At 51.5% G+C, this 20387-nt stretch overlaps 1 protein-coding gene across 1 annotated transcript in view; it reads right to left on the bottom strand.

Annotated features, from left to right (window-relative positions):
• Positions 1-19560, bottom strand: part of LOC149372177 (uncharacterized) — a 128528-nt gene extending 108968 nt beyond the window's left edge. Inside the window, exon 1 of the mRNA XM_089566576.1 lies at positions 18852-19560. Within this exon, the coding sequence (XP_089422702.1) occupies positions 18852-19025 (174 nt within the window). The 5' untranslated portion in view covers positions 19026-19560. The remainder of the gene's footprint in view (positions 1-18851) is intronic.
• Between the last annotated feature and the right edge of the window lie 827 nt (positions 19561-20387).

The raw sequence follows: 20387 nt of genomic DNA, 5'->3' as shown, positions 1-20387 counted from the left end.
CGACCCGTCCGTTCGTCATCGTTGTGGGATCATAGCAGCCAATGAAGAGAAGAAACGCCGACAGTCCGTTTCTGTAAAGGCGGGCTCTCAAGTATGTAGCTTTTGAATTTATAAGTAGCGGTTTAGTAGAATTCTGGGCTGATGAAAGTTGAAACCACGGTCCCATCTTGAAATCCGAGGGAAGCCTAAGTTTAATCGGTCCTGTGTTGCCTTCGCAAACAAGTCCCGCCTTTCATCCACTAAGCAAGCCTACCGTGATCTTTGACAGCTAATGCCAGACATACCGGTAACAATAAACACAAACTTGAGTGCATCCTCTTTGTCTGTCGATGCCGAATAGACGGTCGTGTTCGTTTTTTTTTTTTTCCTGAAAAACTGCTTTTCAACTTTCTTCGCATCAGATTTGCAACATATGGTGGCGTATAAATAGTGAAATGACCTGACAGCATGTGAGAAGAGTAATGTATAGAATAATTTTATTACTCTACCGGTACTGCCACCGGTAATGCCACACGTTCAGTATTACTTCTACTTCCTTTTTCATTTGTTCCAAGTCTAAGCGTGTTGACAGCGCCCTCTTTGCTGCATTTTGAAATCAACAAAAATATCAATTTTCTGTACCTTTGTCCCTAAACTCTCTTCTTCCGCAGTACACATCACATTATACGCTGCTCACGCGTGTACATCTCTGTGAAAAGAAGAGCGCGGACGTCAGCAGAAATATTTGCTTCAAGACGCGTCTCAAAGTTCACTTCGCTCATGCATTAAAGAACGCTTGACGCCAGAGGCGGGGGCGACGAACCCTGAGCGCGACCGAGGTCGCACCACGGGCGGCAACCCTGCACTGACGCGGGCAAAACTTTCGCATTCTCCGGCGACGGGCGGCCCAGTAGCGGCCTCCCACGTTGCTGCTGCCGCTGCTGCTAACACCACTTCGCGCCGCGATCGATACGGACCCATCTCGGACGTCCCGCCAGAGAAACTTCCTCGTCCGCGGAGCACTGCACTCCGACCGACGTGACCCAGTGCAAGAAGAGAAAGCCGAGCTCCCAGTCAGGAACCGCCTGCGCGTCGTCTCGCCATATTTTTTTTGTGTGTTCTTCTGCTTACACGATGCTTTTACGTTTATAGCCTGCAACGCTGTAAGGAGAGTGGCCACCATGTTACGCTGAGGGCCAAGAAACCAATCTTCTTCGGTGCCTAGCTCTGTTCTCTCCGCTCCTCTACGCGAGCGTGTTTCTTCTTTATAACCCTTTTGGTGGAATCGTACTTCCGCTTTGAGAACGACAATTCGAGAAGCCGTACTGTACCGAAACAGCGGCATCAGTAGCAGATAGCAGAAGATACGAGGGAAGAAAGACACGAAATCGGGGTCATATCCCGCGTACTGTGTAATCATACTAAATCTCCTTCCTGTTTTGCTACTTTCTATTCCGCCATTTGATCTCAACCCATCTAGCATCCAATGAGTTAAATGAAGCGAAATAGCTGAATAAGAAAGACCTATAAGTGTGTCCTCATCTCTATTTCTTTTTGTCGCATCTGTAGTTATTCTTGAGTCTATGCGCTATGCTGGAGTTTATGTTCGCGGATTCTTGTTGAAAACCTTGTTGTTGAAATCGTGTTGAAATCTTGTTGAAAAAAAAGAATCCTGTTATTACTCCCTTCTTAACTTTTTCTGTACAGAGCGTACCACCTTAGTAATAGGTCTACAACTTTCAGCTGTCATGCACCGCGGTTGATAACAAGATTCCGCGAACACGAGCAGCTCACTCACTTTCTACTCCTATGCAGGCGTATTCGTGTTTAGAGTGCATGTCTGGAGTTTTTGCGGTGACGCAGGAAAAATACCGCGTGAGAAGTCTGTGCAAGAAACGCTGCGGCGGAACCCTGCCTTTCTTTGACATGACAAACATTACGATATTCTCCTGTAGCGCCGTGTAACCCTATAGTCAGTGACAACGACGGTCATGCCATTCTCTACCACGAACCGAGATGAGTCTTACGCGCAGCATGCACGCTAGAGGAAAGAGGAAAAGAAACTTCCAAAGGCTCCTGGCAATCATAACGGATGCCGCGTTGAGCGTTCAGAGAACAAGGCGCGATTTGTCTAGCAGTTTCACTCCGCGAACCAACTTCCACCCACAGTCGCGAGCTGCTGTTTTCCCTTATCAAAACTGCGCCACGTCTGGGGCCTTCAGTGAAACCTCTCCCCGCGTATCCGTGGCCAGAGATCACGGCCAAAGGGATTCAGTGCGTAGTACATTGAAGAAGCGACGTTTGCTGCAGTCCAAAGCAGCGAGTCGAGACTCTTAAGAAATCGCTGTGCTAAACGAGTTCAGCGTGCATTCTCTCCACAGCCCGTGTAACCAGAGGAGTCGTCGCTCGCGAGGGCGACGCCTTGACCGCAAGGCTCGGCCGTGACGAGCGAAACGCCACAAGACACGGCTTATCTCCCGAGGACCACGCAACGAGCGCGAGCTTCAGCTAGCATATCGTTGCTAGAGCGAAAGATAATACGGGACGCATGATACAATATCGGGTGCAGCGACGTCGGGGGGCGTCACTTCCTTTTGAGGGCAAGCTCGTGCAGAGCTCGAGGGCGTCCCTTAATATCATCCCTGTAAGCTCTCGGAAAGCGTGAACCGGAGCAAGCAGTAATCTCAATGTTCATGCCCCAGCAGTCGGAAGCGCTGTATAGCGGAGCGCTCGGTAGCCGGAGAAGCAGGAGCCAGCGCTTTCGGCGCGGTTAGAGAAGAACGAGCTTCCGTTGTCGGGGCTTCACCGTTCGGATTGCATACAGCCTCGAGACGCGTAGGCGATAGCAGCGTTCTCGCCTTTCGAAGACCGACGTCGTCGCTGACTGGAACAACGGTACCGCTGTGTCTTCTCAGATGATCGTTTGCAAAGCAGCTGTCGTTATTGGATACGAAAGCGAACGTTTGTGCGAGTGGTGGTCTCGACGATCCTTGCGCAAGAGCGGCTGTCGCCAGCAATCGACGTGGCGACACTTGGGTTCCCTTATTCCAGTTCCTGGCAAGAGGCCAGTCGCTCGATTACCGCTGAGAAGTCGGCAGCGATCGCATTCGTAACTTATGCGAGGTGTCTCTGCGGCCGATTAAAGATCGATCCATTCAGACCGGATTTCTTTTCCCACGGCTAAGATACTCAGACGCGAAATCGCGCCGTCTGTTCTTATGCAATGCGTTTAATTCGTAACAACAGATCAGTAAACATGTACGGAAGGTTGCGTCTTGCTTTGCTAGGCGAAGTTATGCGCGTGCAATCATATAACAGCACAAAGAAGTTTACGACAGAGGAATTAATTACCCTGCGGAGAGGACAGCTAGCGGATCTGAGCTTCGGGAATTTCAGTAATAAGCACCAGTGTAGTGGGACGAGTAAAGACACTGCTAAAGGACTTACTACCAGCACCAATTGCAAGTGCGGTCATGGAAGTCCGACCTTTGGCTCGACCGAACAAACAGCGTACAACGACGCCGAGGTCAACAGACACCCTTCCTTCCGAAGAAAGGCAGGCAAGTTCACCCGGGAAGATGCTATGCACAAATGAAACGAAAGCGGTGCTCATTAACCTCAGACACAATTCAGAGCACTGAAAGTACAAGGTAGGGCAGAAAGAGCACGGCCCATCGACACGGAACAGTTCATATATAAATAAGGCAACGAGCCGCCATTCCCCTTAAAACTATCATTAGCCCGCCGCATCGCTCCACCGGGTACGGGCACGCCACTATGGGTTCCGACACCCTGCATGCCAAACAGAACACCCCACTTCGTGACCGGCGACTTCCAGCATCGGCAGCACCCCCTACACTGCCTCCGCCTCTAATACCCACCTTCTCCGTACGAGCCAGGGCCTATATAATGCAAGCCCTCCATTCCGTTGCCTCATTCACCTATATCGGCGCCCCCGCAAACACAAAGCTCCCGGAACGCCGTCTCCTCACCAGGGGCGCTTTCCAGCGAGCCCGAGAGCACGCGTGAGGTCCTGAAAGGAAACCACAACGCCCACTCGATTAACATGATGAGACGAACCATCTCAGGTTTACGGGGGAACTCAGTCACACTCTAGTCGCCCCAATCTCTTCAATCTAGCACACAACACACACACTCGGTGAAGACAGAAGCGGGCGGTGATTTATTTAGGCACCGCCGCGCGCAGGCTCACCCCGCGTGAGAGCTCGTTTCGAAGGAAGCCATTCGTTTAAAATGGGGGAGGCCCGAGAGAAGCGCCGTGCGCATAGTCGTCGCACAGTGGTCGTCGCCTCCGCGTCCTATCTGCGAGAGAGGCAGGGGGCCGATGCAGCCCCCAAAACCGGGCCGCACCGCTGTGCGTGCGTTGCCTAATTGGCCGTTAATTAATAGGGAGCGGTCGCCTCGTGCCGCGCGGAGAGCAGGAAGGTCGGCGCAAGCGGTCTCGCAGCCATCGTCGCCCGTCGCCGCAACGTTCGGGGCCGCTCGGCGGCTTCCAGAAGCCGGGCGCGTCCGCGCACGTGTGGTCGGCTGGCTGGCTGCTCGCGCAACGCCCCAAGCGTCGCCGCGCAGCGACTGTCGCGACCATTTCCGCGAAAAGAAAGAAAAAAAGGCCACCCGCGGTTGAGGCGAGGAAGAAAAAAATTAACGGGAATAATTAAGAAACAGGAGCGAAGCCTTCGATGCGGACGTACGCATTGCTTCTCAACTCCTTTGAACCCGCCACATGGGCAGGGCGGGCGATGCCGAAGGAACGCGGGCCAAATTAGTGCGCGCCAACGAACTGGCCGGTCGACCTCCCCGCATACCTCGAGCGCGCTCAGAAGTTGTCTCTTTAACGAAGGACCTTCGTTTCGACCATTTTATTTTAATTTCTTTCCTTATCTTTCAGCGAACCGGCCTCCTGCTGTGGCTAGTAGTGGACGTTGTTTCTCGTTTGTCTCCGAAACCAAACTGGCCAGTGGCCGGTTACTTTTTCGGTTTGTTTGGCCGAGTTGGAGTCGTGGGCTCGCGCATGTCGTAACCTTGTGCCCGTTTTTGTTCGTCCCCGTTTGCAGGAGTCCACGGCGCCCAGGTAACACCTCTTTTGAAGTGTGCGCGGAAGACAAAACGACTCCGGAGAATTGGACACGAGTGTTTTCTTCGTGATCCTTCCCATTCGCTTGAACACATTAGGAAGGGCTCCTTATCACTTGTCTCCTTCCATTACAGGGTCCTCGAGGCGAGCGTTAAAAATAGAAAGATACTGTCCGGCGCTTGCACGCGGGAAAACAAATAGGATAGAAAGAAGAGCATTCGAGAGGAGGACGTAGCGAGGCGCTCCCGTCGCGGATGGTAATTGAAGTTTACCTTGCCCGGCGCACTTAGCCGCCGCGCCCGCTATTGACAGAAGCCGGGAGTAGACTCGTACATCAAAAACTTTTCCAAGGCCAGGGCTGCGCCTTCCAGCGTCCCATCTTGTCACCTCGCGCTGAGCAAAAACGCGCTCCCCAGGCTCGTTCGCGGTCGGGACGGCGGGTGCTTGCGGGGGTTGCGAAATTTGTTATTCAGCCCACTCTGCTTTAGCTGCTACAGCAAACGCAGGCGCCGGTATTTATGACTGATCACATCTGCCTAAAAGTCCACACTCCACGCGTATGCAAATTAGCGGCGCTTGATGTAAGATCTCGCTGCACAGTGTCCGGGCTTGTTGCGTGCCTGTTTCAACCCATAATAAATCCAACCTCTTTCTCTTGTCCTTTGTTTAACAAAGCTCGTGACCCGAATCTGTTTGGACACTGTGGGTCGAGCACGCCTCAAAACGGAAATACTGCGGTCCGCTTTCATTAATACCGTTTCCGCGTTATCGCTATGGACACAGGCAACGTTTACCCGAAGCGCAAACAGGAGCAATAACTATGTCTGCCTAGTAAAGTGGCTGCGAAACCCAGACAGCGGAAGCAATTTAGCTCCAAAAGGAGACCGCACGCCACGTTCGCTTGCTTTTTTTGTTGTTGTTATTTATCTTTTTTTCATACCTCCGCATTCCCGCTCGCGCGCCAACTAATCCGGCTCACCAGACTTTTTATCGGCGCTCGATGAAAAGCTGTGGCGAAGCCCTTCTCGCGCTAGTTCTGATCAGCGCAGTCCGTGCAGCGATGCGGAGTAGGAAGTTCGACTCCCGTCGATATATATATATATATATATATATATATATATATATATATATATATATATATACCATATATATAAGTTCCCGCGACGAGACAATTTGGAGAAACACGCACCGCCACTTCAATTTCCGGTTCATGAAGCCACTGCGGCAGGAGTAATCGCGGCCGGTTGGTTAAGGCCTTATTACGCAGTAATCAAGCGTTATGGAGCTTATTAAGCGAGGCATCAAAGCTCCGTGCTGCCAGCGTTCTTCTGTGGGGAAACATGATGCCAATTACGTCAAATTGGATAAAGGTGAAGGTGTTGTCCCCAAGGCAATATCCAATTACTCTGCGTTTCCAAGCAAACAAACAGAAACGTAAGCCAGAACCAATCCCCCCTCCATCCCTGGGCTATGACGACGAAAAAAAACAGTAATATAAAAAGAACGGACTGCCGATATCTTTTCAGATCACCTGTAGCGGAGACCAGGAACCAGACAGGCCGCCAAGACGAACACAGCGCGAGCTCTTTGATCTCGGAAGGATCGGAAGGAGCCTTCGGGCATCGATGTGCTTTTGACCGAAAGCCGCCACCGCCTCCAGCCACCGGTGGTGCTTCTCAGCTCCAGCGCGGGTCGTCCGGGGGCAGCCTTGTAAACTGCAGTGCTCGGCCGGCGCAGGGGGGTGTAAAAGATAAAGCAAAATAAAAAATACTTCAGCGACAGGCAGACGGGTTATAAAGGCGGCATGCTAATGCGCCAGGCATAAAGAGCGCCGATGACGCGATCGGCTGAACCCGGTATTTAAGGCCACTGCAGAGGAGCAAGTTCGCGCCATTCATGAGACGCTGAAAGAAGGCGCGCAGTATGCTCTCCTTCACTCCTTCCTTCTTTCCCACTCAGGACGTGACGCACGCGAGCAGCCACGTTAGGACGGAGGGGTGGGAGGGACACCTGTCGTTGCGGCGTCGGCATCGTGTACGGGGGAATGAAAACGGGGAGGGAAGGGGGGTTCCCGGGAAGCACCGTCTTCTTACGGTGGGCAGCGCCCGAAGACATCGACGCCTGATCGTCGCCGTCTCGAGCTTTTCACGACCCCGGTGGGCGCGGTGGCCACAGGCTTGGTGTGTGCGTGTAAAAGCGCGTACCTTTGCCCCGCCGTTGCGTCACCGCGTGAGGCCCAGTTTTAGGAGCGCGCGTTAAAGGCGTCGCTGACCTAACGCAAGAAGCCTCCCCACCGGGGGTGATTTTATGCCCCCCGCCTATGAATTATGGGCGAACGCGTCGGGCAGGAAGTCGGTGGCTAAAGAGCGCGGCTGTTCAGGGAGCCGGTCTATCGCCTCGTTTGCTTAACCACCATAACGGTGCTTGAACAATGACCGTACAGGCTGGACCTGGAGCGTGAATGCTTTTTTGCGCTGCGGGACATTGACAGAATGCGAGACGCCGGCAAGGCGTATCTTCTTTTAATGCGCAGATATACTAACTTCCGACCACTTTCTTACGACTTCCAAGCAGACTTCACATCATACGGTTTGTTAAGATTTTATTCTATTCAACATGACTCCCGTTAGTGTTATGTGCGAGCATTATAGCTCAGGTTAAAAATCCAGGCAGCCAGAATATTTGCTATCACTGTTAACGGTAACAATTGATTAAAAACTTTACAGGGCGGTTAATTTGCCACTCTTTAAAGCGAGATTCAGCGGCAGCTGTTGAGGTATTTTACATTTTACGACGTGTTGAGGTAGAGAATATGAGAGCGACTTGATACCTGCATATAGTTCTACAGCGCTCTTTTTAGTTTCCCCCACATATTAGCTTTCTGACTAGCTGTCCTCTGCAGTCCTCCGCTGTGTGGCCACCGATGACCCCCTCCTCGGGCGGCGTGTTTCGCGACAGCTGCTGCAAATGGACCGTGCTACATCTCTCCGTTCCTGTGATACCCTCAATCCACGGTAAGCCCCCTCCGGATGGTCACCCTGGTAACCATCATCATTTTATGGATTACTACGCTCTCGCTGTACCCTCACCATCCCCAGGGTGGTTCCCGTGGCAACCACCCTTCGCTTACACCTTACGCTCTCGCCATACTTTCTTCCTGCCACAGTAACCACACTCCGCACTCTCCGGTTAAGCTTCCATATGCTTCATATGAACAAATATCCCCCCCGCCCCCGCCCCATCTTAAAATCACCACAGCAGAGGCCACATTTTGGGGATGAATACAAACGCCTTCCCTAGTCTCTACTTGTAGAGTCTCATCCACCTTTCTAGACACCACCCTACCATTGTCCCTGGTGCGGCGGTAAGCCCACGCTGTTCCACATTTAGTGGAGTTAGGTGAAATCCATCGCCCGTAAGAACACCACAGGCATCATACGAGCAGTTGGAGCCAGCCCTGATGAGCAATGATCTTTAGGAACAACGTCAGACCATCCGACGAGTCTAGACATCAGTGCCAGCCGCTGTAGTCCTGAAGTAAGGAGTCCGCCCATCTGACTCGTCCAACATTTAAATAGCCTATAAATTTTTCTCTCTCCCTCTTTCGCCATACCTCCCTCCTTCCACTGTAATCAGCCTCCGATTGGCGACTCCTCAGCTCTCGCCCCACCCTTTTCCTTCAACGGTGACCACCTACCGGATGGTTCCCTTGGTAACACTCAACCGGTTGTGGATTCCTCCACACAGTTCATAACCTCCTGCTTCTACGGTAAACCCCCTAAGGATGGTGCCCATGTCGACACTACTACCACTACTGCTACCCCTACTACTACAGCTACCACTACTACCACCACCACTAATACCGGTTTTGTTTAATGGTTTACGGGGGTTTAACGTCCCAAAGCGACTCAGGGTGTGAGTGACGCCGTACTGTAGGGCTCCGGAAATTTCGACCACCTGGGGTTCTTTAACGTGCACCGATATCGCACAGTACACAGGCCTCTAGAATTTCGCCTCCATAGAAATTCGGCTGCCGCGGCCGGGATCGAACCCGTGTCATTCGGTTCAGCAGCCGAGCGCCATAACCACTGAGCCACCGCGGCGGCTACTACTACTAGGACGCCACTGCTACCGTCTGTGTTCTTCCTTAATCAATCGCTGAAATACTATAATCGCTTCGCACCGAGGTGACATGCTCATGTACTTTTCTTTTCATTCGTTGCGTTCTTGTTCCCACTTGTCGACCTCAGACCCTGGCGTCCTGGTGATGCTATCTTTGCAAAAGGAACTGCCAGCATGGTTTTCCCCACCGTCACCGACGAGGAGTACAACTACTAATACTATACTACTACGACGACGACAAAGCGAAACCCAGGAACCGGCGCTTAACAGCTTTTGTTGTAGAAACAAAAACACAGTTTCCTATTGGATTCGATTGTGCCTGCTCCCGCACGTCGCTGCATTTAAGAAAAGTCGACATTAGGTAAAACAGTAATGGAAAAGTTGAAGGCGGAGGGGTTTACACAGCATTCTAATGTCGGACACTACACACCCTTGTTGCTGTAAGCGTCTGTTCAGTTCTCGAAGCGAAATAATCAGGTCCATAATTTCAGCGCACTATCACGTCACAGTTTGACCGTCAACGTAGCTATGGCATTCACTTGCTGTTCGCTATGCCATGGCTTCGGTTCCAGTTGCCGAAGTTAAACTTCGATAGATAAGAAATGCAAAAAACAAACGTGCGCTTAGATTTCAGTGCTCGTTAGAGAACGCCATGTGGTCGATACTAATCCAGAGCCATCAACTACGCTGTGCCTCTCAGCCGACACTGTTGCTTTGGCACGAAAAAAATTCGATCAGGTTCGCTTTCCCGCTTTCAAAAGTTAACGAGAAACAAGCTTAGGAGCAAGAGAACCCAAGCATAAGGCCGCCAACCAGTTATCGGCGCTGTGAGGCCGAGCAGTGCGCTGAACACGCGGCGCAATCTCCAGGTTGCCAAGACGAAGGAATTCACATGCCAGAGATACAGGAGCCATGCTTCACCTCGCCAACTCGCGCCACAATCTCCCCGCATATACTATACACGTGCACCTTGGAAAGCCGCCTCACCCACATTCAGAGGCCACTCACGTAACGACCGCAATCTGCATGGAATTACGTGTCTACCAACAGAGATAAGCAGCAAAATAAATTACAACTGCTCGCTCCGACCGAGACTTTCTATTTCACGTATACGCAGCCGCTTCGGTGGGGGCGCGCGCACAGGCGCACTGTGTTTATATAGAGAAGCACGTCCTGTAGAGAAGTAGCGACGGAGAAGAAGACCGGCAGCGAGGGCTGGCGGGCCTCGGAGGTGGCGCGGGACGTACACCTACTACATACAAACAAACGCGATACGCGCCAGCCTCGCGTTGAAGACACTGACGTGGCCTCCGCAGGCATCCGAGGCCTAGGCAGGGGCTAGGCGGACACCGTATGGAAGAAAGCGAGGCCAGGGCCAGAGAAGCAAACAGGGCGCGCGCGTGGATGCCCGGCTGTATGTGTGCACATGTGCGAGCGTAAGGGGGCAGTCAGAGTTACATAACAAATTCCGGGAGACTTCCGGAGAGCCAAAACAAATACCGCGTCATCCCATACGACGAGGAGAGCTGCGCTGGCTCGCTCGCCCCGGCAGACGCGCTGGTGCGTGGTATGAGCTGACCTCAGGGACAGCAGCATTTCGGCGGAACCCGAGGCCCGATTCCTTCCTTCCTTTCATCCTGACCCCCTCCTCGCCCCCAATTTCCGAGGAAGCTACCCTAAAGACGCGAAGAGAAAGCTCGTCCGTCTATATTCCTTCTTTTGTCCGCCGTATAAGTAAGCGGGGGCTTGGGAAAGCTCGCGGGCAAAGGGATCAGCCATTCCTCGAGAAAGGCCTCTGCGTATATACAGCCGGGCGAATTAGCATTTCGAGCAGCAAAACAGGGCTCGTGGAAGAGCTCTCCTCGAGGAGGCCAGGAGGTCGAAATGAAAGCGGGCAGTGGTCCGTTACGGTGACGGCGAGACCACCACAACAGCGGAGTGCACGAGGCACGCATGCAAGACGAGATAGAGAGGGAGGGCAAATGGAGAAGGGAAGCCCGAGAGCGGCTCAACGTTTTGACAGCTGCTGCGGTCCTGAGCAGCTTTTGTTGAGGCTCCGGTATATTCCTCTCTCCGTTCTCTATTTTTCTTTTTCATTTGCTTCGTCATCGTTTCAAGGTTGCGCGCCGTGATGTCGACGCTCTGCACGCCGGTGCCCCTACATACAACACAGCTCTTGCGTCTTGTTTATCCAGCGTCTCTCTCGTGAGCTGCGGTCTGACCACGCAACGCTGGGAGCGAAGGAACCAGGGTGGTGAGGGGATGGGTCGTGGGGGAGAGAAGGATGAGGAACGGTCGGAATCGAAACGTGGGGTCGCATATTTCCATCTCCGCGCCGGCTCCCGTTGGGCAAACGACGCTCGCTTCGTCACGTCAAGGCAAATTGAGCGCGCAAACGGAAAGTAGGTCGGCGTGTGACAGCTCTCCAAATGAGTTTGTATCTTTTCCTGCTGCGTAGAAGCGCCACGATTACTTTTATCTGAATAATTTTTGTTTTTTTTGGACAGCTGTCTCCAATGCTGCGCTTTCTTTGTGCAGGCGCTTACGTACGTGCGTGCCAGGGTAAACGTGCAAGCTCATGCACGCTTGTCTGCGCACAGAGGGAGTTCAGTTTTCGACCCACCTGCGTAACGACGGTTCGCGTTTTCGCGCAAAATGTAGCACAATCTCTCGCAGTTCACCTGCAGGGCCACGAGGCTTTAAGAAGAAAAAACATAACACGAGGGCGGCCACACGGACTACAGAAACGATTGCTACCCACTTTCCAGGTGAGCGATGCGCCGGTACGGAGAGAGGAGCGACGCCATCTTGCGTAGCACGCATCGCGTGTCACGGGCAGCGGCGGCGGCAGACCTAAGCGAGCGCGAGGAGAACGCGTGCGCGTGTATGTATATGCACGCGCTCGGAGCCGGAGCACGCAATCATGCAGAAAAGCGACCGCGGCGTCTTCGAGTCGTCGAGGATGCTTTTGAAGAATATAATACGCGCAGGAAGAAAAGCGGCCCTCGAAAGGAATAAAGAGCAACAAAAGGAAGGCCTCTTAGGAAGTCGCCGCGGCGCCGCGAGCGCGTCCCTCTTGAAATAGCCGCGTGCATCTCGCGCAATCGCTCGATGTTACGCGAGCGCTCTCGCCTTGGCAAGACGTCAAGGCGCGCTTCGAGGCGGGTCCGTCGGCGCCGCCGGCGTCGCGGCCGCGCCGCTGACAGACGAAAATATAGCTCCCGCTCCCCCTGGACGAGACACAGTGAACTAGAGTGCCGTGCGACGGGGAGCAAAGGGTGACGGAACGGAAGCAACGAGCGAGTGCTTGGAAGAGTGACTCCGGAATGCACCGCAAGAACCGAGCCCCACTGATGCTAATAAGGCCGACTTCTTAGTTCCTGCTACAAACACCCTCACACCTCTCGACGGGAAAATAGGATCTGCACCTCCTGCGGTGCTTAGAGTAGACGTCCAGAGAAACCGGAAACTTTGAGTTCAGCACTGCATGCGGCGAACGCTCGCTGTGACGAAATCCCGTCGTCAAGCAATGATAATCCCGCTATTACTAGGTCTGCAGCAGCGCTTCCGCTTGAATATTGTTCTTGTCGAAGTTTTGCGCCGTCTAGTTGAATTCGCTGTCACGACTATCTGACTGCGTGGTGTAAATTTCCCTCGTTTCTAAAGTCAGGGCAACGGAGAAGACTGAGGGAAGCGACTTCGTAACGCTTTGCGCCCATTGAAGCGCGTCCTGCCGGATGGCCTAGACACTAGGTCATCGCGGGCACAGGAGGACATCAAGCAGCGAAATACGTCTCCGTCGGAATGCAAGGCGCGCACTGTACAGGCAAGTTTTTGTCTTCGTGGAGATGCCTCGGTGCACTCCAGCAAATCTTTGCACAAGTGTTTGCGAGGCAGTGAAAATACCACGCTCGTAAAGCATTTTTATTTCAGGACCTGCTTTCACTTTCTCCGCGGGTTATTTCTTGTATTTCACTGGAAAAAAATAACCATTCATTCATTCATTCATTCATTCATTCATTCATTCATTCATTCATTCATTCATTCATTCATTCATTCATTCATTCATTCATTCATTCATTATCTGCAAAACGACGACGCCCTCTAACAACTTAATTTGGCGTTCCTGTAAGAACATTGCATCCTTCTGTGCGGACTCTGAAAGTGTGAGTTAGGAGAGGACCAATGGGGAATAGCTACAGGTTAGACTCCTTGCTGTGGCCTTCCACCACATTTTCTGCCCTGCGAAGAAAATTCATTAACTACATCTGCACTTTTGGTGAGATCGAGAGCCACGTTAGGCAAGCAAGGAACTAGACAGTTTTAGTTAATGGACACAGTGCTACCAGCGGTTAATGGGCAAGCGGTACAGCATTGTTTTTATTAAACCAAGGTAATGAGCATACAGTGTTCACTCTCAAAACGCATTTGTTCAGAGGAACAGACATAGCAAGCAGGCGGAAGAGGAAGGGGTTCTACGAGACATTAGCCCCTGCACATTAGCCCCTCGACTAGGTCGCTGTTCACGGCGCGTTCCCTCCCCCCCTTCTGTGATACTTGCACACCTCAGAAGTGCACCAGCTGCCTAGCGCAGAACTTCCAGACTTCGCAACAACTAGCACGACGGTTGTGGTGTGCGTTGACGAGACAACCTCTCTGGATATCTGTGATATGCTGAGAAGTTCGGCTCAGGGATTCAACGAGCGCTTTGTTCAATACTTGCAATGAGACAAAAGTCGAAATTGGTACGACAATTTGTCATAAGCTTGGATTCACGGCTGTGTGCATGCAAGGTATGCTGCGGTTCTTCCTTGTAAAAGCGGCCCCAAGTCAACATCACCGTCAATTTCGCAGTTTTTTTTGTTGTTGTTTTTAACATAACCCCAAGTGCACGCCAATGCGAAGATATCGGCTGTTAGGCGCGGTAGCGGGCCTCGGTAGTGGGATATCGGTTCCTCCCCATCCTATATGCGCTCGCAGCAGCACTGGGTTCAAACAACTGAATTCATGTGCTCCGCATCAGAACACCAAATAACCGCCGAAGTGCTTAACCATATTCCTAGGTTTCTTTGTTTCAGACCTTCTTTCGGGTCGGTAGATGTACGCACTCGGAGCTGCCCGCGCCACACAGCCGATCCTCTGACAGTTAAAAGCCATATATATATATAGTCTTGAAAAAGGACAGGCTCTGTCCGAAACGTCGACTCCCAATAAACGAAGCGTTTCTCAATTTCGCATCTTATTTTGAACTAGCCACCAAGTACGTTTACCTTATTGTGCTATATATATATATATATATATATATATATATATATATATATATATATAGCGTCCTTTTTTTTCTACACGAGGGAAAAGAGACGCACACTGATAAGTAGGGGTGTGCGAATATTCGAAAGTTTCGAATATATTTCGAATATTATATTTTTAGTATTCGAATTCGATTCGAAATCCAAGTATTCGTGTTGGTTGAATATTCGACCCGACGCGAATATTCGTATCTAGCCGAATATTCATTGTGAGCACCGGCGTTCATTTCGGTCCGCAAGCCCTATCGACAGATATATAACAACATGGCGGCGCCTACACGGAAGGAAAATTCTTCCTCCAAGGGCCATGCCGTAGCTGACTGCGCTGGTGAGCTTTTTTGTGGCTATACCTGCGAAGCTGGTGTGGTCAGAGCTGTGCACGAAGTACCTCGCAATACGTGCCAGGTCAGTGCCAAGTGAGAGGGCATTTTCTGTGACTAGAGGAGTCGTTTCAGTTAGAAAAGAACTACTTCTGTCTGACCATGTGGTGCAGCTGGTTTTCCTTCACGACAACCTTTTACGTCATCCCAGCAACGCGCTTTTGTGCTAATGGCAAGTTAGCCTTAATTAATCAATGCTGTGTACTAGCCATCTTCTCTGATATTCCCATTCTTCTAAGAATAATGTTCGAGACTTTGATACTTTTTGTGCAGCCACACACACCTTTTGTGTTGATTTAATCATCGATAGTTGAACTGTGATGTTCTTGGGTGCCCAAATAAATGTTTTGTAGTGATTAAATGCGTCTGTCTTCGATTATTCGATATTCGATTCGATATTCGGAGCTAAGTATTCGTATTCGATTCGTATTCGAAAAATTTGATATTCGCACACCCCTACTGATAAGTCAACTTGCTTAGAATATGTGACAACTGATATATGAATAAGGGAGCAATTACTCGCATCGATCCAAGCGCCTTCGTGCGGCTACAAAGGAAAGTTAATGAGTAACTGCTCTCTTAGTACAAACGTACTTCGCCTTGGGGGGATTCCCCTGAAACACATCGGACTTGCATAGTTCCTGATTCGAGACCAACCTGGCCTCACCATCTGCTAGCCTTCGTGGTTGGTTGGTAGAGCAACTGCCCGGAGAGGAGATATTTCCGGGTTTGAACACCCCCCCCCCCCCCGATGAGGACGAATTTTTCTTTAACTCCGAAACCTCTAGGAAGCTGTACAGTTTTCCTTCGTAGCAGTATGACTGCGCTTGTGTGGATGCCAGTGCGTAACTGCTCCCTTATTAGAAATTTACGCAGCCTTGGGAATCCCCTAAAATACATTAGACTTAAACGCCATTGAAATGTCACCAGAAAGGCCGAGTGTAACAATAACTGCATGGAATGAGCTGCTCATAAAGTCCGTTTCTCTGGCGAACAGGCAGTCTTAGAGGGTGCATTTTTCTGCAAAGACATCGCCTTCTGTTTCAAAAGCCTTCCTCGTAAGGTTTTCATAAAAAAAAAATATTGCCATCCTTAGCTCCCTCTTTTTCTTAAGAAACAACAGTACAAAATAATTTGAAACGGAATGAAAAGTTCATGCAAAACAAAACAGCAATAAGAAGAAATGTGCGCGATGAAAGGCGTTTTGTTGGGTAATGAATGCTCTTTTATCTACTTGCATTGTTCTGTGTTATCAGCGTGACCAAGTGGTGAGGATCGTAGGAGACATACACCGGCGAGTCACTAGCTTTCCTGGTTAAAAGTACGTACAATTTCCTGCCATTGTAAGCCGCTTACGCATTCCTAATTAACAGAATATGTTCAGCACTGAAGACAGAATGCATATATCATAAAGACCCTAACATGCTACAGCGCATATAATACTTCGCAGCTATTCTAGAGTTGATACATGACAGCATTACGGTGAAAAATTAGTTATACGTCAAAAGAAAGCTCGAAAAATAAACTTGCGCTAAAGCAGGACGCCGTCTACACGCTACAGGAGCGGATCCTCACGAACTACCCCCCAAAATGGCTCTTTATCAGCTGATTTTGCTCATTAACCTGACATTTCAAACATGAAAAAATGTTCTCGGCGTAAGTTGTTTTTCATCTTGCAAACACCAGTATTAACTGGCTCGGAGATGACGCAGTAAAGAGCCAGCGACATCCCAAATTTTCCTGATGGTAGAATGAGTACCACTTCTTAGACAAAACACGCGTGTCGCGTAAGGTAAGCTCAACTTCGTACTTAATACAAGTTTCTCAGGCATGGTAGACCCTAATAGCAACACTTTATGCATCGCTTAAACTCGTCTAAATACCTAGCAATGTCGGCGCCATTTTCTTTCATCATCATGGCAAGGTGTGGTTCCGCAGTGACTTTCATATTCAACCCGACCTGTCGTGTTCGCTATACAGTTTCCCGTGTCGCATCAGAAGCAACCAATCGAAACATATTCATAAGCCGAAAAGGTATATGGTAAAGAATTGCGGAGAGTAGTCTTCAAGCAGCGGAAGAAGTAGGGGCACACATCAGTATACAGATGTACCGACACGGATCTACTCATCACTACCGTGCTCCTGCAACGAAAGGAGCGAGCACGAGTGTCGTTTACACACACACACACGCAAAAACAACGAGTACCGCACAAACAACACAGACGGTTCGATGTTTTTCTGCGCGCGTGCAATCTTGTCGCCGACGCGCATGGCTGCAGCAGAAACCCCGCCGCTTTCACGCCGCCGACGCATCATCCGATTTCGCGCCTAAACTCGCGCGACACGCAAGCTCCGGGCGGCGGCAACGCTTTGAAGGAGTTGTTGCCGGCGGGCTCTTCTCCCTCTCTCGCGCGCACCAAGGATGCGCCGCTGAAACGCAACGCGGTGGGAAATCTCGCCATCGCGCGGCGTTCGCGATGAAAGAGGAGCGAACGTCGTCGACGCGCTCCAATCTGAGCCGAGAATCGTGGGAGAAACAGTGTCGACACGGCTGCTCATCGGCTGCCGACTCGGGCGCCGCTACTCATTCTCGGCCCAACCCTTTCGTGCTCCGATTACCCTAAAAACGACTGAAAAACAATAATAAAAAAAAGAAACATCGGCTGGTTTTTGCCTCCAGTTAGAGATAAGTCGATAATCTCGAACCGGAAATTTTACGACTTGCAGGCCTGAGGGCCTAACGATATGTTCCCTCAATGCGTCCGCGTAACGTGCGAACTGCAGGTGATCGTAGCAGAGTTACGTGAACGGAAAGCCCATTCGTCGCTAATAAATGCAGCACGCGAGAAAGTTTCTCCGCCGCAAACAGGTAGAGGGAAAAAAGAGCGAAGGAAAAAAAAAAGCGAACGGGCCCGCGTAAAAAAAAAAGACAGAAAGCTGTATGCACATAAGAGCGAGCACCTGCTTGTTTTGCCATTCCGGCTTAATTTGTGATGAGGGCCGCTACATGCCACCGCCTTTCTACAAGAAAATAGGAAGGGAAGGGGGGGGGGGGGGAAGGGTCATGGTCGATTACGATGAATTCTGCCTCCACCCAGCCCATTTATAACTGCAGTTGCACTGCGCTGTTAACCGGTGGCGTTGTCAAATATTTGCCGCGATGAAAACAATACAATTGCTGACAGCCGAACCGGAACGTGGGATACGCCCCGCGCCTATCAAAAATGATCTAAAGCTGTCATGACCGGAGGTCGTGCGACAACAGGCGCACAAAGGAATTTGCAATGTGCGCCTGTCTGATTGCCGGGGGTTGTTCGAACGCGGTGACGTGATGCCGACCAAGGGACATTTGGTTTTGGGGAAAAAACAAGAAAAGAAAACGAGGAAGTTTTAAAATTCGGCTTGTCAACCGCGTGTAACGTGAATTCGTAAGTCAGAACCATGTAGTTCTTCTTTTTTCTTCGATTAGCATAAATACGCTAAGACACCTTGCTGCAGATTCCAGTGGTAGCAGGAAACGTAGGGCGTGTCAGGGTTTTTCTCCCTCATATACGCAAAATAGCCGCGGGAACTGCTTTTATCGAGTAAACCGCGCAATACGCATAACAGTTCCAGGAAAATCAAGATCGCTATCTCTTAAAGGTCACGCGGCCACTGCTCTCCGCAGACCATGCTCAAATCGAATAAAAATTTTCCCAGGCCAGACCCAACACCAGTAGAAGGTATACCAATGAGAGCTCATCATAAAACCTCGAAAACACGGTTTCGCTGGAAAAAATATACTGCGCTTGCACGCACAGCGCTCGAAATGCGCAAAAACTACGGGTCCTACGCGATTCCGCGCACCTCCTAATGTCACTGCCACGTTATCGCCGCGCTAAGTTGGCACCGCGCTATCGTCCAAATACTATCAAGTACTCAGACAGGGCTGCGTTTCGAGACGAGCAGCGTATCGAAGAGCCTCACCGGAGACACCGGTGCCGACGTCCGCAGCGCACTGATGGGATTCTGGTGCGCTAGCAGCGCCTGCACCCGCTGCTTGGCGCTCCTGTCGACCAGCAAGTGTCCGTGGACATATCCGATGCAGACAGTCACCAGCGCGCACCACCAGACGAGCCACTCCAGTCGTCGTCGCACCATGGTCGCCTCCGTCGTGTGTCACCACCTGTTTCCAAACACCGCTTCACTCTGCACTCACTCGACGCGTGGGAAAGCAGGGTCAAAAAAAAAAGCAAAGTTGCTGTTCGGCCACTCGCGCGCTTAGGCGTGCCACCCGGGCACCAACCGTCCACGCCGGCGTCGCTCCTCCGGTCTCTGCGACGGCGCTGCCGCTGTCGGTCCAGGCATCGGCATCCTACAACCGCGTCCGAGCGTCACGCGAGACGTGCCCAGCTCACGTGGAGCGAGCGAGGCGCCGGCGCTGCTCGAACATTTCCGGCGGCGGCGTGCAACTCGTCGATTGTCGGGAGAGAGAGCAGCGGGAGCAACTCGTGCGCGACTCACGCGGGATGAGGCGGCCAGAAGTCTCCGAGCGCGCGCCTCTCAAAGGAGGTGTACTCCGCTCACCGCCACTCACGCACGCACACTGCACGATCCCTGTGGTGCCGGCGCGGTGCGCGTTCGGTGTGCGCGTGTGTGCCGGAGAGGCAGCAAAGAGCGGCGGCATGTGCCGGCGGGCGGCCGACGGCGCGTGCGACGAGCGTCGGTGGCGCCTTGTCCGACGGCGGCGGAGGCTGGGCGAACTAAAACGCGGGTGCCTGAGCTGCCCCCGCAGTACGGCTTCGCTGCCTCGCGTCCGCCGTCGGCGCCGAAGGCTGGCCAAGCAGGTGACGAGGCGCGGGATTAGTAAGGGAGACGTGATCGGGCCTTCTTTCCTCGGCCTGGTGCGGTGGTCTCCATCGTTGATCGACCGATGCTTCGTCAGTGCATTCTCGTCAGCAGCCTTTTCTTTTCCTCTTGACGAGATCGTATCTTCGCCTGGTCGCTTGCCTGAGGCGCTGATCTCTTTATGGCACACTTTCTCTCTCACGGTGTCATCGCCTTGTCTTTTTTTTTCTTGTGCCACCTAATGTATTCAGCGGTTAATTTAATCCCGTCTCCAGCATACTGGAGGATCATCAACCTTACGCAGCAAGTGAAATCAGAACTGCGGTAAGAAAGTTCTCATTGAAATTCCATTGTTGCTTTTTTTCCTTCAATATGGCAAAAAATTCTATTATGCGGTTCAAGAGAACCCAAGGAGGCACTAAGTACACTCCAAAAAGAAGGAGAGGGAAAGGTTTACGGTTTATTGGGGTTTAACGTCCTGAAGCGACTCAGGCTATGAGTGAAGCCGTAGTGAAGGGCTCCGGAAATTTCGATCACCTGGGGTTCTTTAACGTGCACTGACATCGCACAGTACTCGGGGCTCTAGAATTTCGCCTCCATCGAAATTGGACCGCCGTGGCAGGGATCGCACCGACGCCTTTCAGGCCATCAGGCAAGCGCCATAACCACTGAGAC

This window comes from Amblyomma mixtum, chromosome 1 (genome assembly GCF_055824585.1).
Source record: "Amblyomma mixtum isolate Tamu chromosome 1, ASM5582458v1, whole genome shotgun sequence".
Taxonomy (NCBI): Eukaryota; Metazoa; Arthropoda; class Arachnida; order Ixodida; family Ixodidae; genus Amblyomma; species Amblyomma mixtum.
This window is presented reverse-complemented; position numbering and strand designations above follow the sequence as displayed.